General features: G+C 36.4%; 1 protein-coding gene across 1 annotated transcript in view; it reads right to left on the reverse strand.

Moving 5' to 3' along the window:
• LOC118356607 (probable ubiquitin carboxyl-terminal hydrolase FAF-X) overlaps window positions 1-27,248 on the reverse strand; it is a 150,223-nt gene that overhangs the window by 51,358 nt on the left and 71,617 nt on the right. The window contains 9 exon segments of the mRNA XM_035725858.1: window positions 6,369-6,538; window positions 6,993-7,118; window positions 8,109-8,234; window positions 10,812-11,090; window positions 11,271-11,401; window positions 23,545-23,665; window positions 24,493-24,642; window positions 24,965-25,205; window positions 26,848-27,059. Coding sequence (XP_035581751.1) covers window positions 6,369-6,538; window positions 6,993-7,118; window positions 8,109-8,234; window positions 10,812-11,090; window positions 11,271-11,401; window positions 23,545-23,665; window positions 24,493-24,642; window positions 24,965-25,205; window positions 26,848-27,059 — 1,556 coding nt within the window.

The raw sequence follows: 27,248 nt of genomic DNA on the forward strand, positions 1-27,248 counted from the left end.
GTGGCTCAGTTGATTAAGTGTCTGCCTTCAGCACAGGTCATGATCTCAGGGTCCCAGAATTGAGACTGCATCAGACTCTGTGCTCAGCAGGTAGCCTCTTCTCCCAATCCCTCTGCCACTCTCCCTGCTTGTGTTCTCTCTCTCAAATAAACAGAATCTTTTTTAAAAAAGATTTAATTAATTAATTAAATTAATGTGTGAGAGAGAGAGAAACAGCATGAGTGGGGACTAGGTCAGAAGGAGAAGCAGGCTCCCGCTGAGCCAGGAGCCTGATGTGGGACTTGATCCCAGGACTCTGGGATCCTGACCCAAGCCGAAGGCAGTCGCTTAACCAACTGAGACACCCAGGCGCCCTAAAATGAATAGAATCTTAAAAAGAAAAAAAACAGAGAAAAAGCTTTAAAAAAGAAAAGATTTTGCTTATTTGACACAGAGAGAGAGCAAAAGTGAGCGCAAAAGCAGGGGGAATGGCAGGCAGAGAGAAGAGGGAGAAAGAGGCTCCTTGCCAAGAAAGAAGCCTGATGCAGGGCTGGATCCCAGGACTCCAGGATCATGACCTGAGCCGAAGGCAGACGCTTTACTGACTGAGCCACCCAGGTGACCTGAGAAAAAACTTCTGATATGGGTCTTATGAACTGATTTTTTGCATATGACATCAAAAGAACTGTCAACAAAAGCAAAAATAAAGAGGACTGCATCAAACTAAAGAGCTTCTGCACAGCAAAGAAAACAACAGAATGAAAAGACAACCTACAGAATAATAGAATATATTTGCAAACTATGTTTCTCGTAAGTGGTTTATATTCAAAATATAAGGAACTTATGCAGCTGAACAGCAAAATAATTAACAGCCTTAAAAGGGGAAAGGACCTGAACAGACATCTTTTTCAAAGAAAATAAATAAATGGTGAATAGGTATGTGAGAAAAACAATGTGACTCATCATCAGGAAATACAAATCAAACCAAAACAGGTTATCACCTCAGACTTGTTAGGATGGCTATTCTTAAAAAGTCAAGAGATAATAAGTGTTTGCAACAATGTGGATAAAAGAGAACCCTTGCACAATGTTGGCGGGAATGTAAATTTGTACATCTGTTATGGAAAACATTATGAAGATTCCTTAAAACACTAAAAATAAAATGATTTTATCATCCAGCAATCCAAATAAAATCAGTATCTTGAAGAAATATTTCCATTCTCATGATCACTGCAGCATTATTCACAATAGTAAAGACATGGAAGCAATCTAAACATTGATGATGGATGGCTAGATAAATAAAATATGATACATATACAATGGAATATAGCTCAACTATTAAAAAGAAGGAAGTTCTGCCATTTGTGACACCATGGATGAACCTGGAGGCCAAGTGGCCAAGTGAAATTAGACGGACCCCAAAAGACAAATACTGCATAACCTCACTTAAATGTGGAATATAAAATACTCACATTCTTAGAAGCAGAGGGTAGAACAGTGGCTGGGAAAATGTTGGTAAAAGGCAAAGTTTGGCTATCCAAATATCCAGGGTTTCAACAAATTTTGTTGGAAAATAATGTACAATAACTATACTTAACATTTTGTCTTAAAATCTGCTAACAGATGACTGCAAGTGTCCTCACTATGCAAAAAATCATTAACTATGTAAAGTGAAGGATGTAAGAATTGCTTTGACTACAGTAATCATGTCACAATGTATATATTTAAGAAAATCATATTGTACCTCATATATTTATGTATCTTTCTCTTACCACATACACCTCAATAAAGCTGGGGAAAATTTTTAGAAATAAAAATAGATCGATATACAATATTAAAAGATTCCATATTGCTTTCTCAGAAAGAAATTTTCTTCAAAATTATAATGCATCAAAGAAACTTACTTCTAGTCATTTTCCAGTGAGATAATTTTAGCACTCGTGACCAATTTACAAACTCTGGGAAAAACTAGTATAGGTAATCTCTGTATAGGAAATCTAGTAAGTTACATAGTTCTATTTACGTAAAAGAAAAATATAGAAAGAAAAGGCAGAAAAAAGTGAAGGAGAAGGAATCAAGAACATGGAGAATGAACAGAAAACAAGCAGAAACATGGTAGCCAATAATACAAAGATATCAATAATATTAACAATATTAAAACTCAAAGGTCTAGGGACACTTAGGTGGTGCAGTTGGTGAAGCATCTGCCTTTGGCTCAGGTCATGATCCCAGGGTCCTAGGATCGAGTCCTGCGTCAGGCTCTCTGCTCAGCGGGGAATCTGTTTCTCCCTCTGCTTGTGCTCTCTCTGACAAATACATAAAATCTTTAAAAACAAAAACAAAAAAACCACCCAAAACCCTCAAATGTCTAAATACACTTAAAAATATGTAATTAAAGCATATAAACATGTTACAGCCTAGAATATACTACAAAAAAGGAATCCATAAAGAAGACATAGATTAAAATGTTGGAGAAGACACTGTACACAAACACTAAAAGAAAGCTAGAGAAGTGACAATTCAAACAACTATAATTTCAGCAGAAAAATTCTAAAAGACTAGCAAACTAAATTAAAAGTAAGCAGAAGATATTTTAAAAATTAGATGATAAATCAATAAAGAGATTTTTAACAAAGAAGGGAATTGCAACAGTTATCAAAAAACATCCCTCAGGGGCGCCTGGATGGCTCAGTCAGTTAAGCGGCTGCCTTCGGCTCAGGTCATGATCCCAGGGTCCTGGGATCGAGCCCCGCATCGGGCTCCTTGCTCAGTGGAGAGCCTGCTTCTCCCTCTCCCTCTGCTTGCCTCTCTGCCTACTTGTGCTATCAAATAAATAAATAAAATATTAAAAAAAGAAAAAAAAAAGAGTGAGGCTCCTGGCTGGCTCAGTCAGTGGAGCATGTGATTCTTGATGTGTGGGTCGTGAGTTCAAGCCCTACATGGCGGAGCGGGGGAGGGGGGAGCAGGCAGGCCTACTAAAGATAAAAAAGAAAAGAAAAAAAAAAAAGAAAACAAATCCTAGGAGCAGAAAAAGGTTCACTGGTGAATACTATTAAAGAAGAATGAAAACAAATCAGTCATTTCTTGTTAACAATTTAAAGGGAGGAACTACAGAAATTTATTCCATAATGCCAAAATCATGATGACAACAAAGTCAAAGATACTGTATAATAAAAAAGACCAATAACCCCTTAAGAAAAGAAATACAAATAATCTCAGAAGGGCCAACAAGCCTATGAAAAGGAGCTCATAAGTGAAATGCAAATCAAAACACAATGAGATGTCAGTTTGCACTCACTAGGATGACTACTATCAAAACAATACGTGCCATCAAACATGTAGAAAAATTGGAACCCTTGTGCATTGTTGGGAGGAATGTAAAATGGTGCAGTGACTATGAAAAAGAGTACCGAGATTCCTCAAAATACTAAAAATAGAATTAACTATGACCCAGCAATCCCACTTCTGGGTATATATGTAAAAGAATTCAAAGTACGCTCTTGAAGAGATGTCTGCACATCCACGTTCATCAAAGAACTGTTCACAACAGCCAAGAGATGGAAGCAACACAAATGTCTATCAACACATGAATGAATAAAGAATACGTGATAATATATACAGAGAAATTTTATGTAGCCTTAAAAAGGGGGGGAAATCCTGTCACATGCTACAATATGGAAAAACGTCCAGAACATGACATAAAGCAGTTAACTCAGTGACAAAATACTATATGATTCCAACCATACGAAGAATCTAAAGTAGCCAAAATCGTAGAAACGCAGAGTAAAAGTGTTCCAAAGGGGAGTACTGGTGATGCTGTGCGTGGGTAAATTAGCATTTAGTGAATATACTGTTTCACTTCTGCAAGATGAAATAATTCTACAGTTTCTTGAAATCACATAAACATATTTAATATAAAACTATCAATTTAAAGTGGATAAAAATGTTATGTATTTTTTACCATAATAAAAATATTAAAATTCCTCAAAACATTATCAAATTTGTAAGTATATTAAAAATATTATACCCAATGACCAAGTGAGATTTATCCTAATAATGCAAGACAGTTTCAACATACAAATCAGTACATTTTATTTTAATAAATCTATTTTTATTTTAATAAAACTATTTTTGAAGGCATCTGGTGGCTCAGTTGAGCAGCTGCCTTCAGCTCAGGTCATGATCCCAGGGTCTGGGATCGAGCCCCATACTGGGTTCCTGGCTCAGTGGGGAGCCTGCTTCTCCCTCTGCCTCTGCCGCGGCTCCCCTGCTTGTGCTATCTCTCACTCTGACAAATAAATACATAAAATCTTAAAAAAAAAAAAACAACTTTTTACACATCACATAAATATGAAGGAAAAAACTGCACTCATCTCATCTGATTCAGAAAAAAACTTAAATAAATTGTAACCTTTTCATGATAAAAACGTTTAATGAGGAAAGAATAAAAAGAAAGTCTCAACAGGATAAAGATCCTATATGAAAAGCTTTGACTTAGTATTATACTCGTTGATAAAAGACTAAAAGCTTTCTATATCAGTAACAAGACAAGGATGTCTAATATCACCTCTTCTATTCAATATAGGAAAGCATAAAGCAAAGCAAAGGCAAATGAACATAAAAATTGGGGAGGGGCGACTGGGTGGCTCAGTCATTAAGCCTCTGCCTTTGGCTCAGGTCATCATCTCAGGGTCCTGGGATCGAGCCCCGCATCGGGCTCCCTGCTTGGCGGGAAGCCTGCTTCTCCCTCTCCCACTCCCCCTGCTTGTGTTCCCTCTCTAGCTGTGTCTGTCTCTGTCAAATAAATAAATAAAATCTTTAAAGAAAAAAAATTGGGGAGATGCAAGTAAAACTATATTTGTAAAAGGCATGGTTTCATATACTAATACAATTCTGAAGTATTCATAAAGAAACTGAATTCAGCAAAACACTAAGTATAAAACTTGAATTTCTACATAGTATCAATGAACAATTCAAAACAATTAAGAAATTAGGAAAAAAACAGCAGCTACCTACAATAGCAGCAAAAAGGACAAAATACTCAAGAATAAACAAACATAACTAAAAAGGAGCAACTGTGTTGAAAGAAATGAAAACCTAAATAAAAGACATGTGTTGATGCATCGAAAGACTTCATATTAAGATGTCAATACTACCAAATGAATCAATAGATTTAATGTAATGCCTTTCAAAATTCCAATGGTGTTTACTGCTGAAATGGGGAAAACCTATCCTAAGATTCATATGAACAATCCAGTTTCAGAATGGATTTACTTATTTAAAAGATCTTATTTATTCATTTGAGAGAGAGAAAGACCACAGAGAGGGGGATGGAGGGAGGGGACAGAGAAGCAGACTCCCAGCTGAGCAGGGAGTCTGATGCTGGACTTGATTCCAGGGCCCTGGGACCTAAGCTGAACGCAGATGCTCAACCGAGCCATCCAGGCACCCCTAAAAATGGATTTAAAAAGACATTTCTCCACACTAGACATAGCAGCACATGAAAAAAAAGGCTCAACACCATATTCGGAAATAAAAATCAAAACAATCATAAAATGTTATGTAATACCCACTGGGAGGGCTACTATTTTAAAGAAAGTTAAAAAATAACAAGCCTGGGAGAGGATATGGAGAAAAAGGAATCTCTGTACATTGCTTGTGGCAATAGAATACAGTGAGCCACTTCAGTTTTGTGGACCCTCAAAAAGTTTAACATAGAATTACCAAGTAATATCTATTTCCAAGGCACATTCTCAAAAGAACTGAGAATGGGTACTCAAACAGATACCTAGGTTCACAGCAATTATCATAGCAGCAGCATTTACAATACCCAAGAGTGGAAACAACTCAAGTATCCAACAACAGATGAACTTTATAAGCAAAAACATGGTATATACAGACAATGGATCATTCAGCTTTAAAAAGGAAGGAAATTCTGCAATTTGCTACAACATGGATGAACTTTGAGAACATTATGCTCTATGAAACAATCCAAGCACAACAGGACTAATACTGTGTGATTCCTTTTACGTGAGGTACTTCTAATTGGCAAGTTCACAGAGGTAGTATATAAATCAGAGGTAAACCAAGGGATAGAAGGTTTGGAAAATGGGAATTATGACTTAAAAAAATTTGTCTGGATAATGAAAAATAGGATAGTGGTGATGACTGCATGACACTTTTAATAAAAGTTCTTAAGGCCACTGAACTGTCCACTTAGGTTAAGTGAAACATGTTAAATACAAGTTTCCTAAATATCAAAGTACTATGTAGACAACCAAAAGATTTCCTTATTTGACTTCTGAGACAAATTATGATCAAAACTAATTCCTTTCTGCTTAAAAGAAAAAGGTCAACCTTCTTCTAAATTAAAAAAAAAAATCACTTACTTGCTGGGACAGTGCAATAATAAGTCAATGATAAATGTCTGCCAGGCTTTTTCTTTACTAAGTGCATCCAGGGCTGTTGGAATCAGAGCAAAACATAATGTCATCACTTCCAATGCTTCACAGCAAACCTGTTCATCCTCCATGTCTGGCTCACTGCTTGCACTGGGGGTCTGTAAAGTTAGAATCAAGAATAAATTACTCTTTAAGACACACTTAAGTGTTTTATTTTCAAAATAAAATTATATATTGTCATCTTAATTATAGCTGTAAGTTTACTTTAAATTAATAGGGGCCCTGGGTGGCTCAGTGGGTTAGGTGTCTGCCTTCGGGTCGGGTCATGATCCCAGGGTCCTGGGATTAAGCATTGCATCATCGGGCTCCCTCCTTAGCAGAGAGCCTACTTCTCCCTCTCTGTCTGCCCCTCCCCCAGCTTGTGTGAGGGTGTGCACGTGTGCACTCTTTCTCTTTGTCAGATACATAAAATACAATAAAAAAACCTACAACCCCCCCACCAAAACTAATAGATACAAATAACCTGGTCTTTAAAAGATGGCAGAGATGATGAAAATTTAGTGCACAATTAACTTTTATATAAAAGCAATATAGTTTTGTAGTAATTCTTACCATCTCATAAATTTTTGTGATTTTTTCATTTGGGCTAAATACCAAATCTAATGCCCCACATCCTGATGCCCAGATGATTTTTTGTATAGCTCTAATTACACAAGTATCAGGCATGTGTCTTGAAGCCTGAAAGAAAATTAATACTTAAAAATGCTGACAAAATATCAAGTAAAGTTATCAGAAAACAAAACATTTCTCTTTTTGATAGTAGTATAAATGGCTTTAAGAACACAAATATGTTCCACACTGTCTTTAATATCTAAAGTAGCTTTTGTCCCCATTTTTTTAAATCTTCACCTCAAGTCATAAAATTTATGCTGATGAAATAAAACACATTTATCAGCTACAGCCTAAGTATGCTTCAGGTTAAGATCTATTCTGGCTCTATAGATATTTTTCTTAAGAATTTTTAAAACAGAGGAAAACCAAGTCACCCAGTCAGTCATTCAATTCCTATGTGTTTAATAGGTAAGAAAAAAATCAGCTAACCAAAGCACGCGTGATTTGGAGAATTTTCAAAATAAACAGTTTTATTCGCAATAGTAAAAAACTAGAAATAATCCTAATGTCTATGAACAGAATATGTAGGATGACCATAAAATGTAGTACCACTCAAAATGGAATAAACCACACACACATAAATGACTGCGACATTTTAAAATCATGCTGACTGGAATAATTTAGACATAAAAGAGTACACAAATGATCACATTTGTGCAAAATTTAAGAAACAGAGAACTACTCTATAATGATAAAAAGCAGAGCAGTGGTTGCTTAGAGCCAGGAGAAAACTTCTGGGGTTGATGAAAATGTTGTTTTCCTGACTATACCATTACTTTAAACTCACCACATGGTTTATTTTGACCTAGTTCATGCAATATACATGATATCTCAAACAGCCTGTTTAAAACGTACTTTCAAAAGTATGAATATTAGTAGATAACTTTAGTAAGTAGAATTTTATGAAATTTAAGCTGAAATAAAATAAAATTATGGTCTAGAATACTTAGCCCTAGATTGTGATAATCTTCATTTAATTATGAGTAAACAGATACCGTATCAAGAATAATAAAAAATAAACCACCCCAGACCCCAAGCTTTCAGTTTTATACTAACCTCATCAGATATTTGCTGGGCAAGACGTATGGATACATTTCTAAGCATGCACTCAGATGATGGATTAGGAATAATCTGAAGGGCATTTTGTAGCACCACTGCTTGATCATGCGTAACTTGATTAATCTGTAGAAGTTAACATTTTTACTTGGGAGTAAAAATCTTATACATAAGCACATTTTCAAGTATTTGTACACTATAAAAGCCTGACCCTCTGTTCCTCATCCATCAACACTCTCTTAGGATGTAATCCTTCCATGTATCCACTCTACAATTTATGGTGATCTGCAGAAAAAGCATTTCAGATCGCTAACACTGTAGACTTCTCTTAGTTACCTTCTGGAGTGATGATACTCTACTGCAAACTCCACTCTCAGATAAATTTAATATTGTTTCTACAACTGAGTTCACTTCCAATTGCAGAAGATAAATGACACAGCTTTGAGCAATGCTTTACATGTTTCCAGATACATTCTTTCCCCAGCCCTCCTGGCTATACCTGTCATTATATCACATGAGAAAAATGAGGGTTCCAGATAAATACATCTTCAATTTCTCCTCCTCTAATCTTTAAATTTATACCTTAATTCTTTCCCTTTCAGTCTTCAAGATGTTCCTACACAAGGGTACTTTTGCTATGTGTGCTCTAGCTTCTCGCCCCAGCATGCTAAAATTTCTACACCTTCATCACCCCATTCTACTTTTCTTTCACAGTAAAGTTTTATTGAGAAATATTTTTAGGGACGCCTAGTTGGCTTGGTCGGTTAAGTGATTTTGGCTCAATTCATGATCTGAGGATTTTAAGGTAAAGCCCCTCACTGGGTTCTGTGCTAGGAATGGAGTCTGCCAGAGATTCTCTCCCCCTCTCCCACTGCCTCTCCCTTACCCCTGCTTGCTCTCTCTCTGTCTCTCTCAAAAAAATCTAAGTATATATTTTTAAAAAGAGGTACTTTAAGAAATTCAAGGGTTTGTGAAGTTCTTCCTATAGACACAAAGGTGGCCAAAGCAAAATAACTAGATAAAATACTTCTAGTTTTTTTCTAACCTCCAATCAGATCAGTTTACAGTTTTACTTAATGTATTATTTATTGTATATGTATATATAATATTAATTATTTAAATTCTTCAATAAACGCTTGGAGGTCCAATTGCCTGGTGCTATTAATATGAAATTTCAAACAAAAAACCAGACGTAGTTGAAAGTATAGTTTTAGAGTCAGCCTGCCTCTTCACAGAGTTGAACTTTCAGGTCATTTTATTACTGAGGCCAAAATAGTTCATCTCTTTAGATCTTAATTTTCACGTACAAAATAGGTAGTAAGAGTAATCCACCAAATATGTCTAATATTGATGATTAAATGATACAGCATATTTGACCATTAAACATGCAGACCCACAATATAAAACATTAAACTTGGGAATGAAAATAGAGCATTGTAATTTTCTTTTTAAAATTTGTGGTGGGTGCCTGGGTGGCTCATTGGTTAAGTGTCTGCCTTCAGCTCAGGTCCTGATCCCAGGGTCCGGGGATCAAGTCCCACATCAGGCTCCCTGCTCCATGGGGAGCCTGCTTCTCCCTCTGCCTCTCTCTCTCATTCTGTCTCTCATGAAAAAATAAGTAAAACCTTTAAAATAAAAAATAAAAAATAAAATTTGCAGGGATTCCTGCGTGGCTCAGTTGGTAATCATCTGCCTTCAGCTCAGGTCATGATCCTGAAGTCCTGGGATTGAGCCCCGCATGGGGCTCCCTTCTCAGCAGGAGTCTGCTTCTCCCTCTCCCTCTGCCGCTCCCCCAGCTTGTGCTCTAATTCTCGCTGTCTCTCAAATAAAAAAAATCTTAAAATTTGCTGTACAAAATCACATTATTCTTTTAATCTTTTTATTAATACAACATTGCAAAATTATAAAAAAGAGGAAGATGGAAAAAGAAGTAGATAGAAGAATATAAATTACCCTAAAGAACCCATTATCTAGCATCTATAATTATCAACAAAAAGTCAGATTTTTTCACTGAATCTTCAACTCAGTCTGACCATACCTCCCAAGAATTATGTTAGAGAAAAGTCTCAGACATTATATTTTATTTAAAATACCTCAGCATATGACTCTTCTTTGAAACAAAATCCATAATACTATTATCCCACCCAAATTAATGATAATTCTAAGTATCAAATATCTAGTTATTATTCAAATTTCTGTGATGAAAAACCAATCTATTTCTAAAAAAATCTATCCTTAAAGCATTTTATTTTCAGTGAGTAATTTAATAAAACTAATGAATGAACTAAAATTTAGTGTGAAGTGAATGACACATTCAACCCTTGCATCAAATCTCAGTGTATCCTGAGAACATTCAGTGATGTTCATCAGGATGATAGCATGGCAGAGAAGAGTTTTTGTCACTTATGGTGGTTATGTTTTTCAGAGTCGGAGAAGAGATGGGAAATATACCAATTAAATCTTTTCCTTTTATAACCACCTGTCTTTATATATCTTTCAGTTATCAGTTAATAAAAAATTCAGGTGAGTTTTTCAGACTTAAACAACTGAAAACAACTCAAAAGACTTAAGGGTAACAAAGTGTCCTATGAGATCACTGTAATCACTAGAGAGTATTTACATTTTAACACAAGTATAACAATAGATTGAACTGATCTTATATTCTCTAACCATAAACCTTAACAATCTAAAAAATTTTATTACCGGTGTTATGGGATCTGCACCTTCTACAACTGGCTGACAAGCTTCTGCTACAGCTCGAACATGGCCATAGCCTATGGCAGTTAACAACAGTTTGGCTATCTTAAGACCATTGAAGTAAGCACCCCTTCGAGTTTCTGTATCTGTATTTGGCAGGAAGTTATTTCTTGTTAACATACTCAGTACAAGAGGTAAGCCACCACTTTTCAAGAAGTGAAATTGAAAGTCAGAGGAATCATCTGCCAAAGGTGCACTAGCAGGCATTAACAAGGCATAAACGACCTGGAAAAAAAAGAGAAGGGGGCTGTATTAAAAGATGTTAAAAAAACAATTTATAACTTCTATTTTCCTTATCATCAGTACTAAAAAATTCTTAAATATTTCACAAGATTACATTCTTATGCATATTCTTTGTATTACCATATGATGTAAAAATTAACTTTGAAAAATACTAAAATGAACCTCTGTTAGGTATAGCACTCGGGAGGCAGAAGGACCAAAGAAAAGTGATTCAAGAGATGGTCCAAGGTTATTTTCTCCAAGTTTTGCATGATCCAAACAAATGGCTCTTAATTTTTCTACTGTTGTGCTATCTGCAAAGAAAACACAGATTAAAGTAAAATGTAATTCATATGTTAATATTTCACATTTAATATACTAAAGAGTATTATCTTCATTATAAAACATCATCAATAAATATCAGTTAAGCTGAGTTCTAAGATTAACTGTTAAAATATAACCAGACCTGGACTAGTTCAACCAGGGTTCTTTAACAGTCAATCCAAAACACGAAGGGAAGTTTTCCTATCCAGAGATCTCAAATCAACTATTCCTCCTTCACCCACTGGAGACAGGAAAAAACCTACAAAAAACAAACAAAAAACCCACACCCCCAAACAAAAAAACCGCACAACACCGAGGAGTAAGTTCTTCCTGAAACATAAACAACACAAGCTCCTGCCACCAAGTTCTCAATTACTTGCCCCATAAGACGAACCATTTGTTTTTGGTTTTTAAAAGAAAACTGAGGTACCGCTTAAAAGAAACAACTTTCCTAATGTATATCTAACAGTAAAAAAGCTTTGCATTTTCCTTTTGTATAAAGATGTGAGATTTACAAAAAATTGAAGAGATAAAACTAAAAAGATAATCCCTTCTCAAAAGAAAATACATCGGTAAATCGTCATGATTTCAGATTACACAAAAATTTCTTACATATGATGCTAAAAGCACAAGTTACAAGAAGAAAAACCGATTAACGGGACTATATCAAAATTAATCTTGTGTGCATAAAAGTAAACTTATAAACTAAAAAGAAAATGCACAAAATGGGAAGGAATATTTGTAAGTTGTGTATCTGATAAAGGACTTCTATCTGAATGTACTATAACATTTAAAATTCAATTTTAAAAAACCACTTCAAAAGTAAGCAAAAGGCTATTAACAGACATTTCTCTAAAGATACACAATGGCTGGTAAGCCCATGAAGAAACACTTAACACCATTAGTCATCAAGGAAATGCAAATGAAAACCTCAGTAAGATGATCCTTTACCACAACTAGTATGACAAACTGAAAAACAATAATAGTTATCAGTGAAACGTGGAAAAACTGGGTCCCTTATACTTTACTTGTGGACTAGGAATGGTGCCACCACTTTGGAAAACAGTTTGGCAGTTCCCCAATATGTTAAACATGGAGTTACTAAATCATCCAGCAATTTCTCTCCCCAGTATATATCCAAAAAACCCTAAAAAACTAGTACACAAATGTTCACAACAGCATTATTCATAACAGTGGACACAACCTAAGTGTCTACTAGCAGATGAATGGAACAAAACTGTAATACACATACAGTGAAATACACATTCAGCCTTAAAAAGAAATTCAATTCTGACAATACTACATGGAGGAACTTATCCTTATGCTAAGTGAAATAAGCCAGTCATATAAAGACAAATACTGTATGAATCCACTTATATGGGATTATCTAGAGAAGTCAAACTCAAAAGAAACAAAGTAGAATGTGGTTGCCAGTGTCTGGAAAGAGGAGGTTATGTAAGACAATGTTCTTGTGCTTAGGAAATACACACTGAGATGTTTAGGTAAAAAGGTATAGGTGTCTGTAACTTTTTCACAGGAAGTTAGAAAAATTACATAATGATACAGCAAATGTGCCAGAATGTTAACCATTACTGAATATGGAAGAGTATTTGGAAGTTGATTTTTTTTAAAGATTTTATTTCTTTGAGAGAGATGGCACGACAGTGAGCAAGAACAGTGGGAAAAGAGAAGCAGGTTCTCTGTGGAGCAGAGATCCTGACGTGGGCTGGATCCCAGGACCCTGAGATCATGACCTGAGCCAAAGCCAGATGCTTAACTGACTCAGCCACCCAGGTGCTCCTGAGAGTTGTTTTTTTTTTTTTGTTTTTTTAATATTTTATTTATTTATTTGACAGAGAGAGTGAGACAGCACAAGCAGGGGGAGCAGCAGAAGGAGAGGAAGAGGCAGGCTCCCCGCCCAGCAGGGAGCCGGATGCGGGGCTTGATCCCAGGACTCTGGGATTGTGACCTGAGCTGAAGGCAGACGCTTAACTGACTGAGATACCCATGTGCCCCGCCCCTGCAAGTTCTTTATATCACTCTGTGTAGCTTTAAAATTACTGCAACACAAAGAGTAGGTTTTATAACAGGACAAAAAAGATTAAAAAAAAAAGATTATTTTTAATGGTAAAGAAGACAATAGCTTTTTCCTTTGATCATGGGTAGCATGCACGCTCCTGGTGGCTCAAGTTGAAATTGAGGTCTGATGATGTGAAGGAGCAGGTGTATAAACTGGCCCAGAAGGGCATCACAAATCAGTGTGATCCTGAGAAACTCCCATAGTGTTGCACAACCACATTTTGTAAACAGATAATAAAAACTTAAGTCCAGAGGACTTGCTCTTGATCTTCCTGAGGATCTCTACACTTTGACTAAGAAAGATATTGCTGTTCAAAAGCATCTTAAGAGGACCAGAAAGAATAAGGGTACTAAATTCTGTTGTGTGTTTTCTTAAAGATTTTATTTATTTGTCAGAGAGGGAGTGAGAGAGCACAAGCAGAGGGAGTGGCAGAGAGAGAGGGAGAAGCAGGCTCTCCACTTGAGCAGGAAGCCTGATGTGGGGCTTATCCCAGGACCCTGAGATCATGACCTGAGCTGAAGGCAGACGTTTAATGACTGAGCCACCCAGTCCACCCAGGACCGCAATTCTGATTCTTATTGAGAGCCGCTGTAATCACCAATTGGCCTGACATTATAAGACCAAATGAGTTCTGCCCCCCAAATTGGAAATATAATTAATCCGCAGTCTCTGCCCTCGTTTCTTAATAAATTTAACCGATAAATCATAAGGCAAAAACAATGCTTTAAATGAAAAACAGTGAAGTCATTTAGATGCCAACATTGTTTAATTCACAAGTAATGTCAAGGACTATACATTTCCTGTTGCTATCATGTTAAAACAAAGGGTGAGATATGCATTTCTATACAAACTGTATAAAAAATTTTAGAGTCAGAGCTGGAAAATATACCTGCTACAAATTTGTAGCATTTTTCAAATGTTGATATAAGTGTAAAGAAAATCTCAATATTTTAAAATACATTTGTGCAACTGAGGAGCTTCCATTTAGCCTAAATTTCAAAGTGATTAATCTCCAATGTACTGACATACTAAAAGTCAAATACTAAAGGATGCTAACAAAAGGATGAAGAGAATTCTATAAATTCCTTTCATGCACTATTCATGGAATGATAACCAGCAGTACCTACCACATCAGAGATAAAATACATAAAATTTAGGCTTTACTGATCAGCAATAACAAATAATTACTTGCAACATTTTGATAGGAAACACAAACTTTGAGCCCACTTAGATAAAATCATACCCCTCCCCAAAATTCCGTTATTCTCACACTCAGACCAGTATTTTAAAAAACTGCACTCTATTATTTTTAAAGTTAGAATTTTGCTAATAAAAAGCTTTTGTGTTGGGGGGCACCTGGGTGGTTCAGTTGGTTAAGCATCTGGTTTTAGCTTAGGTTATGAACTCAGGGTCCTGGAATGGAGCCCCACATCTGGCTCCCTGCTCAGTGGGGAGCTTGTTTTCTTTTTTTTAAACTTTTTTTTTTAAGATTTTATTTATTTATTCATGACAGAAAAAGAGAGAGAGAGAGAGAAGCAGAGGGAGAAGCAGGCTCCCAGGGAGCTGGGAGCCCGATGTGGGACTCGATCCCAGGATCCTGGGATCATGACCTGAGCCGAAGGCAGACGCTTAACCATCTGAGCCACCCAGGTGCCCGGGGAGCTTGTTTTCTCCCTCTGCCTGCCACTTCCCAGTTCTGCTTTCTGTCAAATAAATAAAAATCTTGAAAAAAAAAAAGTTTGTAGAAATTTGTTCTCTCTCCTTACATAAGCTCCAATGTAATATTCTTCATTATGCCTCTTGGCAGAATGCCAAAAATTTTATCTGGCCATTTAAAAAATTTTTTCTAAACACCTGAGCTAAACAAGATGGCGGAGGAGCAGGAGACCTAAATTTCGTCTGGTTCCAGAAATTCAGCTAGATAGGGATCAAACCATTCTGAACACCTACGAACTCAACACAAGATGGAAGAAAAGAATAGCAGCAACTCTCTGAACATAAAAGCGACCACTTTCTGGAAGGTAGGATGTGCAGAGAAGCAAATCCGAGGTGGTATTTGGGAAGACAGACCACGGTGGGTAGGGGGCCTCCACCAGCCGGCTACTGGCAAGTGGTAGAGCCGTGGAGCACAAAATCGAACTTTTAGAAGTCGGCTCCGCTGAGTGACGTCACTCCAATGGCTAAGCAGGAGGGTGGAACCCTCACTGTGACAGTGTGGTCTCAGGACCCTCGGGGTCACAGAAAGACTGGGGATGCCTGAGGGCGGCAGAGCTCCCAAGGATCAGAGTAGGGAAGCCAGCTGCAGAGACGGAGTTGAGGAGCTAGCTCTCAGCTCACGGTTGCCATAAACCATGATCCGCGGCACATTCAGGCCACTGCTCTTCCAGCTGGGACCCAACAAGCAGCAGATATGGGTAGACTCCCTGTCCTCCCCTGGGAGGAGCGGTGCGGGACCGCACCGCAGAATATGCTGGGTTTGGAGATGCCAAACAGGGTCATGTGCCAGAGACAGAAATGCTCGGTCACAGGCCGGGTGAGCACAGAGTGTGGCTGGAGACCAGGGAGACAGGAGTGACTGTTTTTCTCTGAGGGCTCACTGAGGAGTGGGGCCCGAGCCCTAGGCTTCTCAGGGGCCAGAGACTGAGAGGCCGCCATTTTCATTCTCCTCTTAACGCTGAACGGAAAGCCTTCGGAGAACAAAAGCTACCACAGCAAACCTGAGAAGATTACTGAGGCTGGCCCCTGGCAAGCGTGGTGCAATTCCGCCTCGGGCAAAAACATTTGAGAATCACTGCAACAGGCCCCTCCCCCAGAAGATCAGTAAGAATATCCAGCCAAGACCAAGAACTGCAAAACTGCAGTACTAGGGAAATACAGCACATAGAATTCAAGGCTTTTTGACCATAATTCTTTAGTCTTTCAACTTTAATTTTCTTAATTTTTATTTTTTCCTTTTTTCTTTTTTTGAATACTTTTTTCCTTTTTCAACCAACTTATCAATTCCTTTTCTGAAATTTTTAAATTTTCATTTTACAGTCATATTCTAACGCTTCACTGTATTTAATGTTATTTTTGTGTGTATATATACATATATGTTTTTCTTTCTTAAAATTTTGGGAAGCAGTTTCTTCTAACAGACCAAAATACACCCAAAATCTAGTGTGTGGCTCTGTTCTATTCACCAGCCTGATCATCACCCCCACCCCGTTTCAGGTCTCATCTGATTTGTTCAGTGTATACTTCTTTGGGGTCACTGTTACCTTTTTAGCATTTTGTTCTCTCCTTCACCTATTCTTCTTTGGACAAAATGACAAAACGGAAAAACTCACCTCAAAAAAAAGAACAAGAGGCAGTACTCACTGCCAGGGACCTCATCAACATGCACATTAGTAAGATGTTGGGACTAGAGTTCAGCATGATGATTATAAAGATACTATCTGGGCTTGAAAAAAGCATAGAAGATACCAGAGAATCCCTTTCTAGAGCAATCTGACCAAGTCAAAATCAAAAAGGCTATTAATGAGGTGCCATAAAAAATGGAGGCTCTAATTGCTAGGATAAATGAGGTAGAAGAGAGAATTAGTGATAGAGGAGACCATATGATGGAGAATAGAGAAGCTGAGAAAAAGATAACTACTGGATCACAAGGGGAGAATTAAAGAGATAAATACCATAGATAAAACAATATTAGAATAATTGGGATCCCAGAAGAAGAGAGAGGCAGAGGTATATTGGAGCAAATGACAGTGGAGAACTTTCCTAACTTGGGGAAGGAAACAGGCATCAAAATCCAGGAGGCAGAGGGAACCCCTCTCAAAATCAATAAAAATAGGGTCAACACCTAGACATCCAATAGTAAAACTTACAAATCTCAGAGACAAAGAGAAAATCCTGAAAGCAGCTTACCACAAGGGTTCTGTAACCTATAAGGGTAGAAACATGAGATTGGCAACAGACCTATCCACAGAGACTTGGCAAGCCAGAAAGGACTGGCATGATATATTCAGAGCACTAAATGAGAAAAATATGCAGCCAAGAATACTATATCCAGCTAGGCATTACACTGAAAACAGGAGAGATAAAAAGCTTCCAGCACAAATAAAAACTAAAACAATTTGCGAACCTCAATCAGCCCTACAAGAAATACTGAAAGGGGCCCTCTAAGCAAAGAGAGAGCCTAAAAGTAACAGACCAGAAAGGATCAGAGACAATATACAGTAACAGTCACCTTACAGGTGATACAATGGCAATAAATTCATATCTTTCAATAGTTACTCTGAATGTAAATGTGCTAAATGCCCCAATCAAAAGACACAGTGTATCAGATTGGGATAAAAAAACAAGACCCATTGATATGCTCTCTCTTGCAGACATTTTAGACTGAAAGACACCTCCAGATTTGAAAGTGAGGGGGTGGAAAGCCAGTTACCATGCTAATGCACACTAAAAGAAAGCTGGGGTAGGCAATCCTTGCATCAGACAAATTAGATTTTAAACAAAAGACTATAGTAAGAGATGAGGAAGGACACTGTATCATACTTAAAAGAGTCTGTCCAACAAGAAGATCTAACAATTGTAAATATCTATACCTCTAACATGGGAGCAGCCAATTATATAAGCCGATTAATAACAAAAAGAAACATCAACAATAATATAGTAATAGAAGGGGACTTTAACACCCCCCTCACTGAAATGGACAGATCATCTAAGCAAAAGATCAACAAGGAAAGAAGGGCTTTAAATGACACGCTGCACCAGATGGACTTCATAGATATATTCAGAATATTCCACCCCAAAGCAACAGAATACACATTTTTCTCTAGTGCCGATGGAACATTATCCAGATCAGATCACATCTGGGTCACAAATCAGGTCTCAACTGGCACCAAAAGATGCATTCTCTGCATATTTTCAGACCACAATGCTTTGAAACTAGAACTCAATCACAAGAGGAAAGTTGGAAAGAACTCAAATATATGGAGGCTAAAGAGCATCCTACTAAAGAATGAATTTTGAATGAATTTCCTGGGTCAACCAGGAAATTAAAGAAGAATTAAAAAAATTCATGGAAACAAATGAAAAAAACACAACTGTTCAAAATATTTGGGATGCAGCAAAGGAGGTCCTAAGAGGAAAGTATATAGCACTATAAGCCTTTCTCAAGAAACAAGAAAGGTCTCAAATACACAACCTAATCCTAAAACTAGGAGGTGGAGAAAGGACAGCAAATAAAGCCTAACCTCAGCAGAAGAGAAATAATAAAGATCAGAGCAGAAATCAATGACATAGAAACCAAAAGAACAGCAGAACAGGTCAACAAAACTAGGAGCTGGTTCTTTGAAAGAATTCGTAAGACTGATGAACCCCTGGCCAGACTTAATCCAAAAGAAAAGAGAAAGGACCCAAGTAAATAAAATCATGAATGAAAGAGGAGAGATCATAACCAACAAGAAAGAAATACAATTATAAGAACATATTATGAGCAACTATATGCCAACAAATTAGGCAATCTGGAAGAAATGGATGCATTCCTAGAGACGTATGAACTACCAAAACTGAAACAGGAAGAAACGGAAAACTGTTCTGAACAGACCCTAACAGGCAAGGAAATTGAAGCCGTAATCAAAAATCTCCCAACAAACAAGAGCCCAGGGCTGGATGGCTTCTGCCAAACATTTAAAGAAGAATTAGTATCTTTTCTTCTGAAGCTGTTTCAAAAGATAGAAATGGAAGGAAAACTTCCAAACTCAATTTTATGAGGCCAGCATTACCTTGATGCCAAAACCAAAGACCACACCAACAGGAGAATTATAAACCAGTATCTCTGATGAACATGGATACAAAAATTCTCACCAAAATACTAGCCAATAGGACCCAACAGTACATTAAAAGGATTATTCACCACCCACCAAGTGGGATTTATTCCTAGGCTGCAACGTTGGTTCAATACCCGCAAATCAATCAATGTGATACAATACATTAACAAAAGAAAGAACAAGAATCATATGATCCTCTCAAGAGATGCAGAAAAAGCATTTGACAAAGTACAGCAACGTTTCTTGATTAAAACTCTTCACAGTGTAGGGATAGAGGGTACACACCTCAATATCATTAAAAGCCATCTTTGAAAAACCCATAGGTCAATGGGGAAAAACAGAGCTTTTCCCCAAAGGTAAGGAACTTGGCAGGGATGTCCACTATCACCACTGCTCTTCAACACAGTACTAGAAGTTCTAGCCTCAGCAATCAGACAACAAAGCAAAATCAAAGACATCTGAATTGGCAACGAAGAAATCAAACTTTCACCTTTTGCAGATGATATGATACTCTATGTGGAAAACCCAAAAGACTCTACCCCAAAACTGCTAGAACTCATAAAGGAATTCAGTAAAAGTGGCAGGTTATAAAATCAATGCACAGAAATCAGTTGCATTTCTATACACCAGCAAGAAAGAAGAAATTAAGGAGTTGATCCAATTTACAATTGCACCCAAAACCATGAGATACCTAGGAATAAATCTAACCAAAGAGGCAAAGAATCTGTACTCAGAAAACTATAGAATACTCATGAAAGAAATTGAGGAAGACACAAAGAAATGAAAAAACGTTCCATGCTCATGGACTGGAAGAACAAATATTGTGAAGATGTCAATGCTACCTAGAGCAATCTACACACTGAATGCAATCCCCATTAAAATACCATCCACTTTTTTCAAAGAAATGGAACAAATAATCCTAAAATTTGTATGGAACCAGAAAAGACCCCGAATAGCCAGAAGAATGTTGAAAAAAAAAAGCAAAGCTGGCGGCATCACAATTCCGGACTTCCAGCTCTATTACAAAGCTGTCATCATCAAGACAGTATGGCACTGGCACAAAAACAGACACATAAACCAATGGAACAGAATAGAGAGCACAGAAATGGACCCTCAACTCTATGATCAACTAATCTTCATGGGATGCTGTGGGGAACCTCCCGGGGCTGGGAGTTGAATATCAAAGCAGGAAAGAATATCCAATGGAAAAAAGAGTCTCTTCAACAGATGGTGCTGGGAATATTGAAGGCACATGCAGAAGAATGAAACTGGACCTTATCCTTACACCACACATAAAAACAGACTCAAAATGGTTGAAATGTGAATCAGGAAGCCGTCAAAATCCTAGAGGAGAACACAGGCAGCAACCTCTTCGACCTCAGCCGCAGCAACTTCTTCCTAGAAACATTGCTGAAGGCAAGGGAAGCAAGGGCAAAAATGAACTACTGGGACTTCATCAAGATAAAAAGCTTTTGTACAGCAAAGGAAACAGTCCACAAAACCAAAAGACAACCGACAGAATGGGAGAAGATATTTGCAAATGACGTATCAGATAAAGGGCTAATATCCAAAATCTATAAAGAACTTACCAAACTCAACACACTGAAAAAATAAATAATCAAACCAAGAAATTGGCAGTAGACACGAACAGACATTTCTGCAAAGACGACATTTCTGCAAAGAAGACATCCAAAGAAGAAGATACATGAAAAAGTGCTCAACATCACTTGGCATCAGGGAAATACAAATCAAAACCACAATGAGATACCTACTCACACCAGTCAGAATGGCTAAAATTACCAAGTCAGGAAACAAGAGATGTTGGCAAGGATGTAGAGAAAGGGGAAACCTCCTACAGTGCTGGTGGGAATGTATGTTGGTGCAGCCACTCCGGAAAATAATATGGAGGTTCCTCAAAATGTTGAAAATAGAGCTACCCTACGACCTAGCAATTGCACTGCTGGGAATTTACCCCAAAGATACAAATGTAGTGATCCTGAGGGGCACGTGCACCCCAATGTTTATGGCAACAATATCCACAACAGCCAAATTATGGAAAGAGCCCAGGATGTCCATGGACAGATGAATGGAAAAAGAAGATGTATATCATATATACTGCATACAGTTTGTTTTGTACTACCCACTTTTCTGAATTTTGTAATTATCTCAGTAGTAATAACAAATACAGGGTTTTGTAGGACATGAGGTTTTGCAGAACATATAGCAGAAACACTGTAAAATGTTCATAAAAATAAAAACACAACTCTATGAAGAAGTAACAGAAAAAAGAGATCATGAAAATGTTACAAACTAAAAGTCAACTGAAGAGTTATTCACAAATATTTTTTTTAAAAGGATTTTCCGCTTGGGTGCCTGCGTGGCTCAGATGGTTAAGCGTCTGCCTTTGGCTCAGGTCATGATCCCAGGGTCCTGGGATTGAATCCCTCATCAGGCTCCCTGCTCAGTGGGGAGCCTGCTTCTCCCTCTGCCTCCTTCTCTCTTATGAATAAATAAATAAAATCTTTAAAAGGATTTTCCTCTCATCTTTTTTTTTTTTAATATTTTATTTATTTTATATAGAGAACACAGCAAGGGGAGCTGGAGAGGGAGAAGCAAACTCCCTGCCCCCAGGAAGACCAATACAGGGCTTGATCCTAGGACCCCAGGATCATGACCTGAGCTGAAGGAAGGTGTTTAATTGGACTGAGTCACCCAGGAGCCCCCAAAAATAATTTTTAAAAGGAAAACGATAATAGTGTGAAAGGCAAAATTTTACATTAGACTTACCAACATTCTACACAAACAACAGCACATTCTAAAACAAAAAAACACAAAAACCCAAAAACCTTCCAAAGCACAAATAAGGCCATGAAGAAAGAAAAAAGGGAAAAATAAATGTTTTCACCAGTGAGGTCCACTGAACCCTCATCAACAAAAGACACACACCCATATCCCCCCGCCAAGGGACTTCATTATAAGATTTCAGAACTCACGGGGAAACAAAACAAACAAAACAAAACAATCCCAATCTTTCCAGACAGAAAGTTAACATATAAACAGCTCATTCTTCCAACAGCCAACAATGCTACTGAACTATAATGGAACAAATATTCAATCTTCAACTCTGTGCTGAAACTACTGCATGTAAAAAAAAGAATGAAACAAAAAATATATACATTCCTCTGAGTGAGATTTTAGTTGTATTCAAGTGAAAAATCTTTTTAAAAATGTGCTTCCCTTTATGTATCCTTTATTAGGAGGATGTACTTTAGTAAAGTGAGGACTGACCCAAGAAAGAAACATCACAAAGAAACACAGTAAGATTCACCAAAAGAAGGTCTATTACAAAGAAGTTGCAGAATGGTATCTGTACAAAACAAGAAAATAGGATACATGGGACCATGTGGAAAACTGTTTTATGAAATTACCAGAGGGAATGTGAGAAATTTAGTAATAAATGCCATAGAAAACTAAGTGAATATAAGGGCAGAATTTTAAAATCTAGAATAAACAAGTGTAAACAACCTAGGAAATGAAAATATTTTCACGTAACTCTTGAGTCACCGTGTTGTATACCTGAATCTAAAATAACATATTTAATTATATTGGAATTGAAATAGAAACTTAAAAAAATTAATAAAATAAAGAAGAAAATATTTTAGCAGCCTTTTTGAAATGTCAGTAACATATTTTACTAAGCCTGATATATGTATATTTACAGTTTTAAAAATGTAAATCATTTATAAAGATTTAAGCAAAAAATGAGATGACCAAAAAAGGATGTGGAATAAGAAATATATTTTTGCCTAAAGTATGCAATACCCAAATGACATAAAAATGATCTGAACATATTATTTACCAATAACTAGGCATATGCAATAATAAAAGCTAAATGCTGAAAAAGGTTGTTTCTTTGATAGGGAAATGGAGCACAGGGAGGGTGAGGTAGCAGTTCACTGTTCTTCAGTGTAGCCTACCAAGAATCTTGACTTTCTGAATTGTGCATTAGTCTACTAAACCTAATTTAAAAATTAAATGCTAAATACTTAAAAAAAATTTTTTTAAAGGAATCTCTGCATCCAAAGGGGGTGTGAACTCACAATCCTGAGATCAAGAGTCACATACTCTCACTAACCGAGCCAGCCAGTTTTATGCTAAATATTCTATCTCATGTACTTGTCAACATCGAGTGGAAGAAGATGGGGGCGGATGGGAGAAAGTCAGACAATTTTCTTACCTGGGGGCATAAGTTTCATAAGTATTCTTGCTCCATCCCTAAGAGGTGGCATATTCAGATTGCTACCTAAGTCTGCAATTTGCCAAAGGAAAGCTATGTATCTGGGATGCAGTGACATTATCTGGAATACAGAAAACAAAAAAGATTTACCTATAACTTAAGTTTAAATGGTTTTTGTTATTTAAAATTAATCTATTCACTAACCCCACATAAGCTTTCCACCTATCACATCTTTTGCATTCTTACTACCTGAAATTATCTGCCTTCCCCATCTTTTCACTTTCCCAAATCCACTGATCCCTTATGATGCAAACTTAATAATTTATTACGTTTTCCAATTACTCAAGCTACTTTGAGTAATTTCTTTGCACCAGTTGTTCTACTGTTTTGTAAACTATAAATCTCACAGAGCATTTATACAAAAGGGATTTCACCCCTTGAGGGGTAAAGACTGCTGATAAATCTCTAATCTCATTGTTAAAGGGACTCACAACCCTCTAACACGGAAGCAGCTGGTGTTACTTCAGCTGTGACAATTCTTAAGAGGTCGAGGGATGAGAAAATGTGAAGAAATTAAGCAGTTATTGATTCTTTACGTATGAAAAATATTACTAAGAATTAGAGAAAGACAGCAGACTGTATATTTCTTTAAAAACAGTTCCAAAGACTTATAATATAGCAGAATTTCCTACAAGTATATATTTAATAGTATGTTATAGTTCAACTGTAACAGATTCTACCCAAATATTGTACTGTATCTATGGAGAAATTTTATTTTAAACTCCAACATTTAAAAAATCCATCCAGAAGTTACTACTTAACTGTATATATTTATTTGACATTTGCCACATCTATGAACTTGTAAAATGCTTACCAAAAAACCCATTCCACACATTTCTTTATATTTGCAGAGGAAAGTATAATGCTTCTCATATAGTGTTAACTTACCACTCCAGGCAAACAACTTTCCACTTCTGGATTGGGACCATCACTGTAGTGATTACAATGGTTGCCAGGTGATCCAGTTGAAGAATCAGAAGAACTATCGGGGCTTGATGGCATATTGGAACTTACTTGGGTAAGTTTAGCTGTAATCACCTAAAAATGACAGAATATATTAGTAGCAAAGACAGGAAAAAATACTTCCACAAAATACAGAAATTTGTTATATCAAAAGACTAAAAAATATTTCATGCTTTAATTTTAGAAATATTTAAAAAGTTCTGTTAAAAAAAAACATTTAGTAGTCTTACTTTCTCCACTATACTAGTGTGATGATACCTATCTTTTTCAGGGTTATAACCCAAAAACTTAATGGAGAAAACTGTGTATAAGTCTCATTAAACATTTACTGAATGAATGAAAAACAGCTTCAATGTTTAATTCTTTGGGAGTATTTGAAAATTATGTATGTACTTACTGATTTATCTTTTAAGTTTAATTGTCCTATTAGTTTTCTGTCATCTTCAGAATCTATTAGCTCACCACCCACGAAGAGTTCAATTTTTGTATGGGCTACATTTGCTTTAATACGGTTGAGAATACATCGTCGTACTGAACCAACTGTATCATTTGTATGAGACCATATGTCCAAGTCCTCAACCTGTCTGCCATGGTTTGGAAATCGAACTATAAGAGAGAGGTGTTTACCACGGAATGCTCTAAAAAAATATATAAATTAAAAGAATTAAAAATTAAAAAAATGTACAATCATATTCAGCAGATTAAACATGAAGCTGGGACAACTATTTTATTATTATGGGGAAGATAGTTAAATATACTTTTTTTTAGAATATTAAAAATAACTTTGTTTCTGTAAATTATGAAATCATAGTTAATTTTGGAAATACAATATGATTATATTCCACTGGTTAATCTTTGTTTCTATGGCTGCAGAACCAAAGATTTCCACTTTATGATAAGTTGTAACAGATATCAGTTAATTTTAAGCTACAAAAGTTCAATACCTAAGAATATTTTCAAATGTAGAAGAGATACATTTCAACTTGAAAAGTATCAACAGAAATATTAAAATGCATTAACATTCCATTAAACATTTACAAAAATTCTTAAAAAAAGTCACTCAAAAATACTTACCTTGCAATACTCTCTTCTCACAGATAAGATACAAAACAAAAATATTCAAGAAACATTCTACATTTATAAAAGTGATCACTATTTAAAAAAATCTGACAGTACTTACTCTATAAACTTCTCCCAAATCTGAAATGCCATCTGAACTATTTTTTAAATAAGTTAGCTTGCTGTCTACTTAATTTACGATTATGATTTATATTGTATAATACTGAATTGATTTATAATTTATTATACTAACATTTAATTTAGTAAATTATTTATTTTATAGTTCCCAAATCTAAAGAAAATTTAGCAAAGATCACTTTAAGACTTTCTTCTTCGTATCTGTTAAATAAGTAGCTTTTGAGAATTTTATTTTTGGGGCACCTGGGTGGCTCAGACTGTTAAGCGTCTGCCTTCGGCTCAGGTCATGATCCCAGGATCCTGGGATCGAGCCTCACATCGGGCTCCTGGCTCAGCGGGGAGCCTGCTTCTCCCTCTCCCTCTGCCTCTCTCCCTGCTCATGCTCTCTCTCTCTCTCTCGCTCTCTCTATCTCTGTGTCTCAAATGAATAAATAAAATCTTAAAAAAAAAGAATTTTATTTTTACTAGTGTGAATGAGTATCATTAAAATAAAAATATACAGCAGCTGTAAAATACCATTCCCACTTAATAGGTAATAATAACTTGGAACCAAACCAAACAAAAAGACAGGAAGGGAGGCAGGAAGAAAAGAAAGAAAACAAAGAAAACAGAAAAAAGAAAAATTGTATTTAACGACAATATAAATCAAAATTTGCTACTTAAACGAAAATTACAGGATGCCTGGGTGGCTTAGTCGTTAAGCGTCTGCCTTCGGCTCAGGTCATGATCCCAGGGTGCTGGGATCAAGCCCTGCATCGGGCTCCCTGCTCCGCAGGAAGCCTGCTTCTCCCTCTCCCAATCCCCCTGTTTGTGTTCCCTCTCTCACTGTGTCTCTCTCTGTTAAATAAATAAATAAAATCTTAAAAAAGCAAACAAACAAAAAAAACCAAAATAACATCTACAAGAATGCGAATACTGTTTTTAAAATGTAGGACACAGAAATCCAGAATGAAAATTTTCTTTACTGCCCCTTAACCTATAAAGTCATTACTTCCCTAATTAATTGGCTAGGAAAAATCACATTATCTAGTGGATAGTGATCTAGTGATCCACATTAACTAGTGGATCAATTTCTTAACAAACCTTGACATAGGTAGAATTGTTCTTTCCTCATGATAATCGCTGTCACATTCATTTATGTATTCCCTTAAAACAGTTAATACTCGAACCATTCGAATGGCTTCCTGTCTTGCACAATTAATACTGTCTTCATCACCATCCAAAACACATAATGTATCATATGAGGCTTTCAAACGATCAAAGCAAGATTGGATGAAGTCTTCATGGATAACCACCTATAAGTAATAGGCCAAAGCAAGATAGTTTAGTTGCTTCAAAAACAAATATGGCAGTCAGTAATTTAAAAAATAAAATAGAATTTCAACTTGTAGGTAACTATCAATTACATATTTATCCAGTAATATAATACACAGAAGGAAGCTGCTAACAAGAAAATAAGTGATTAAACCAATTATTAAAAACAA

The sequence above is a fragment of the Zalophus californianus genome, chromosome Y, assembly GCF_009762305.2.
Source record: "Zalophus californianus isolate mZalCal1 chromosome Y, mZalCal1.pri.v2, whole genome shotgun sequence".
In the NCBI taxonomy this organism is placed as follows: domain Eukaryota; kingdom Metazoa; phylum Chordata; class Mammalia; order Carnivora; family Otariidae; genus Zalophus; species Zalophus californianus.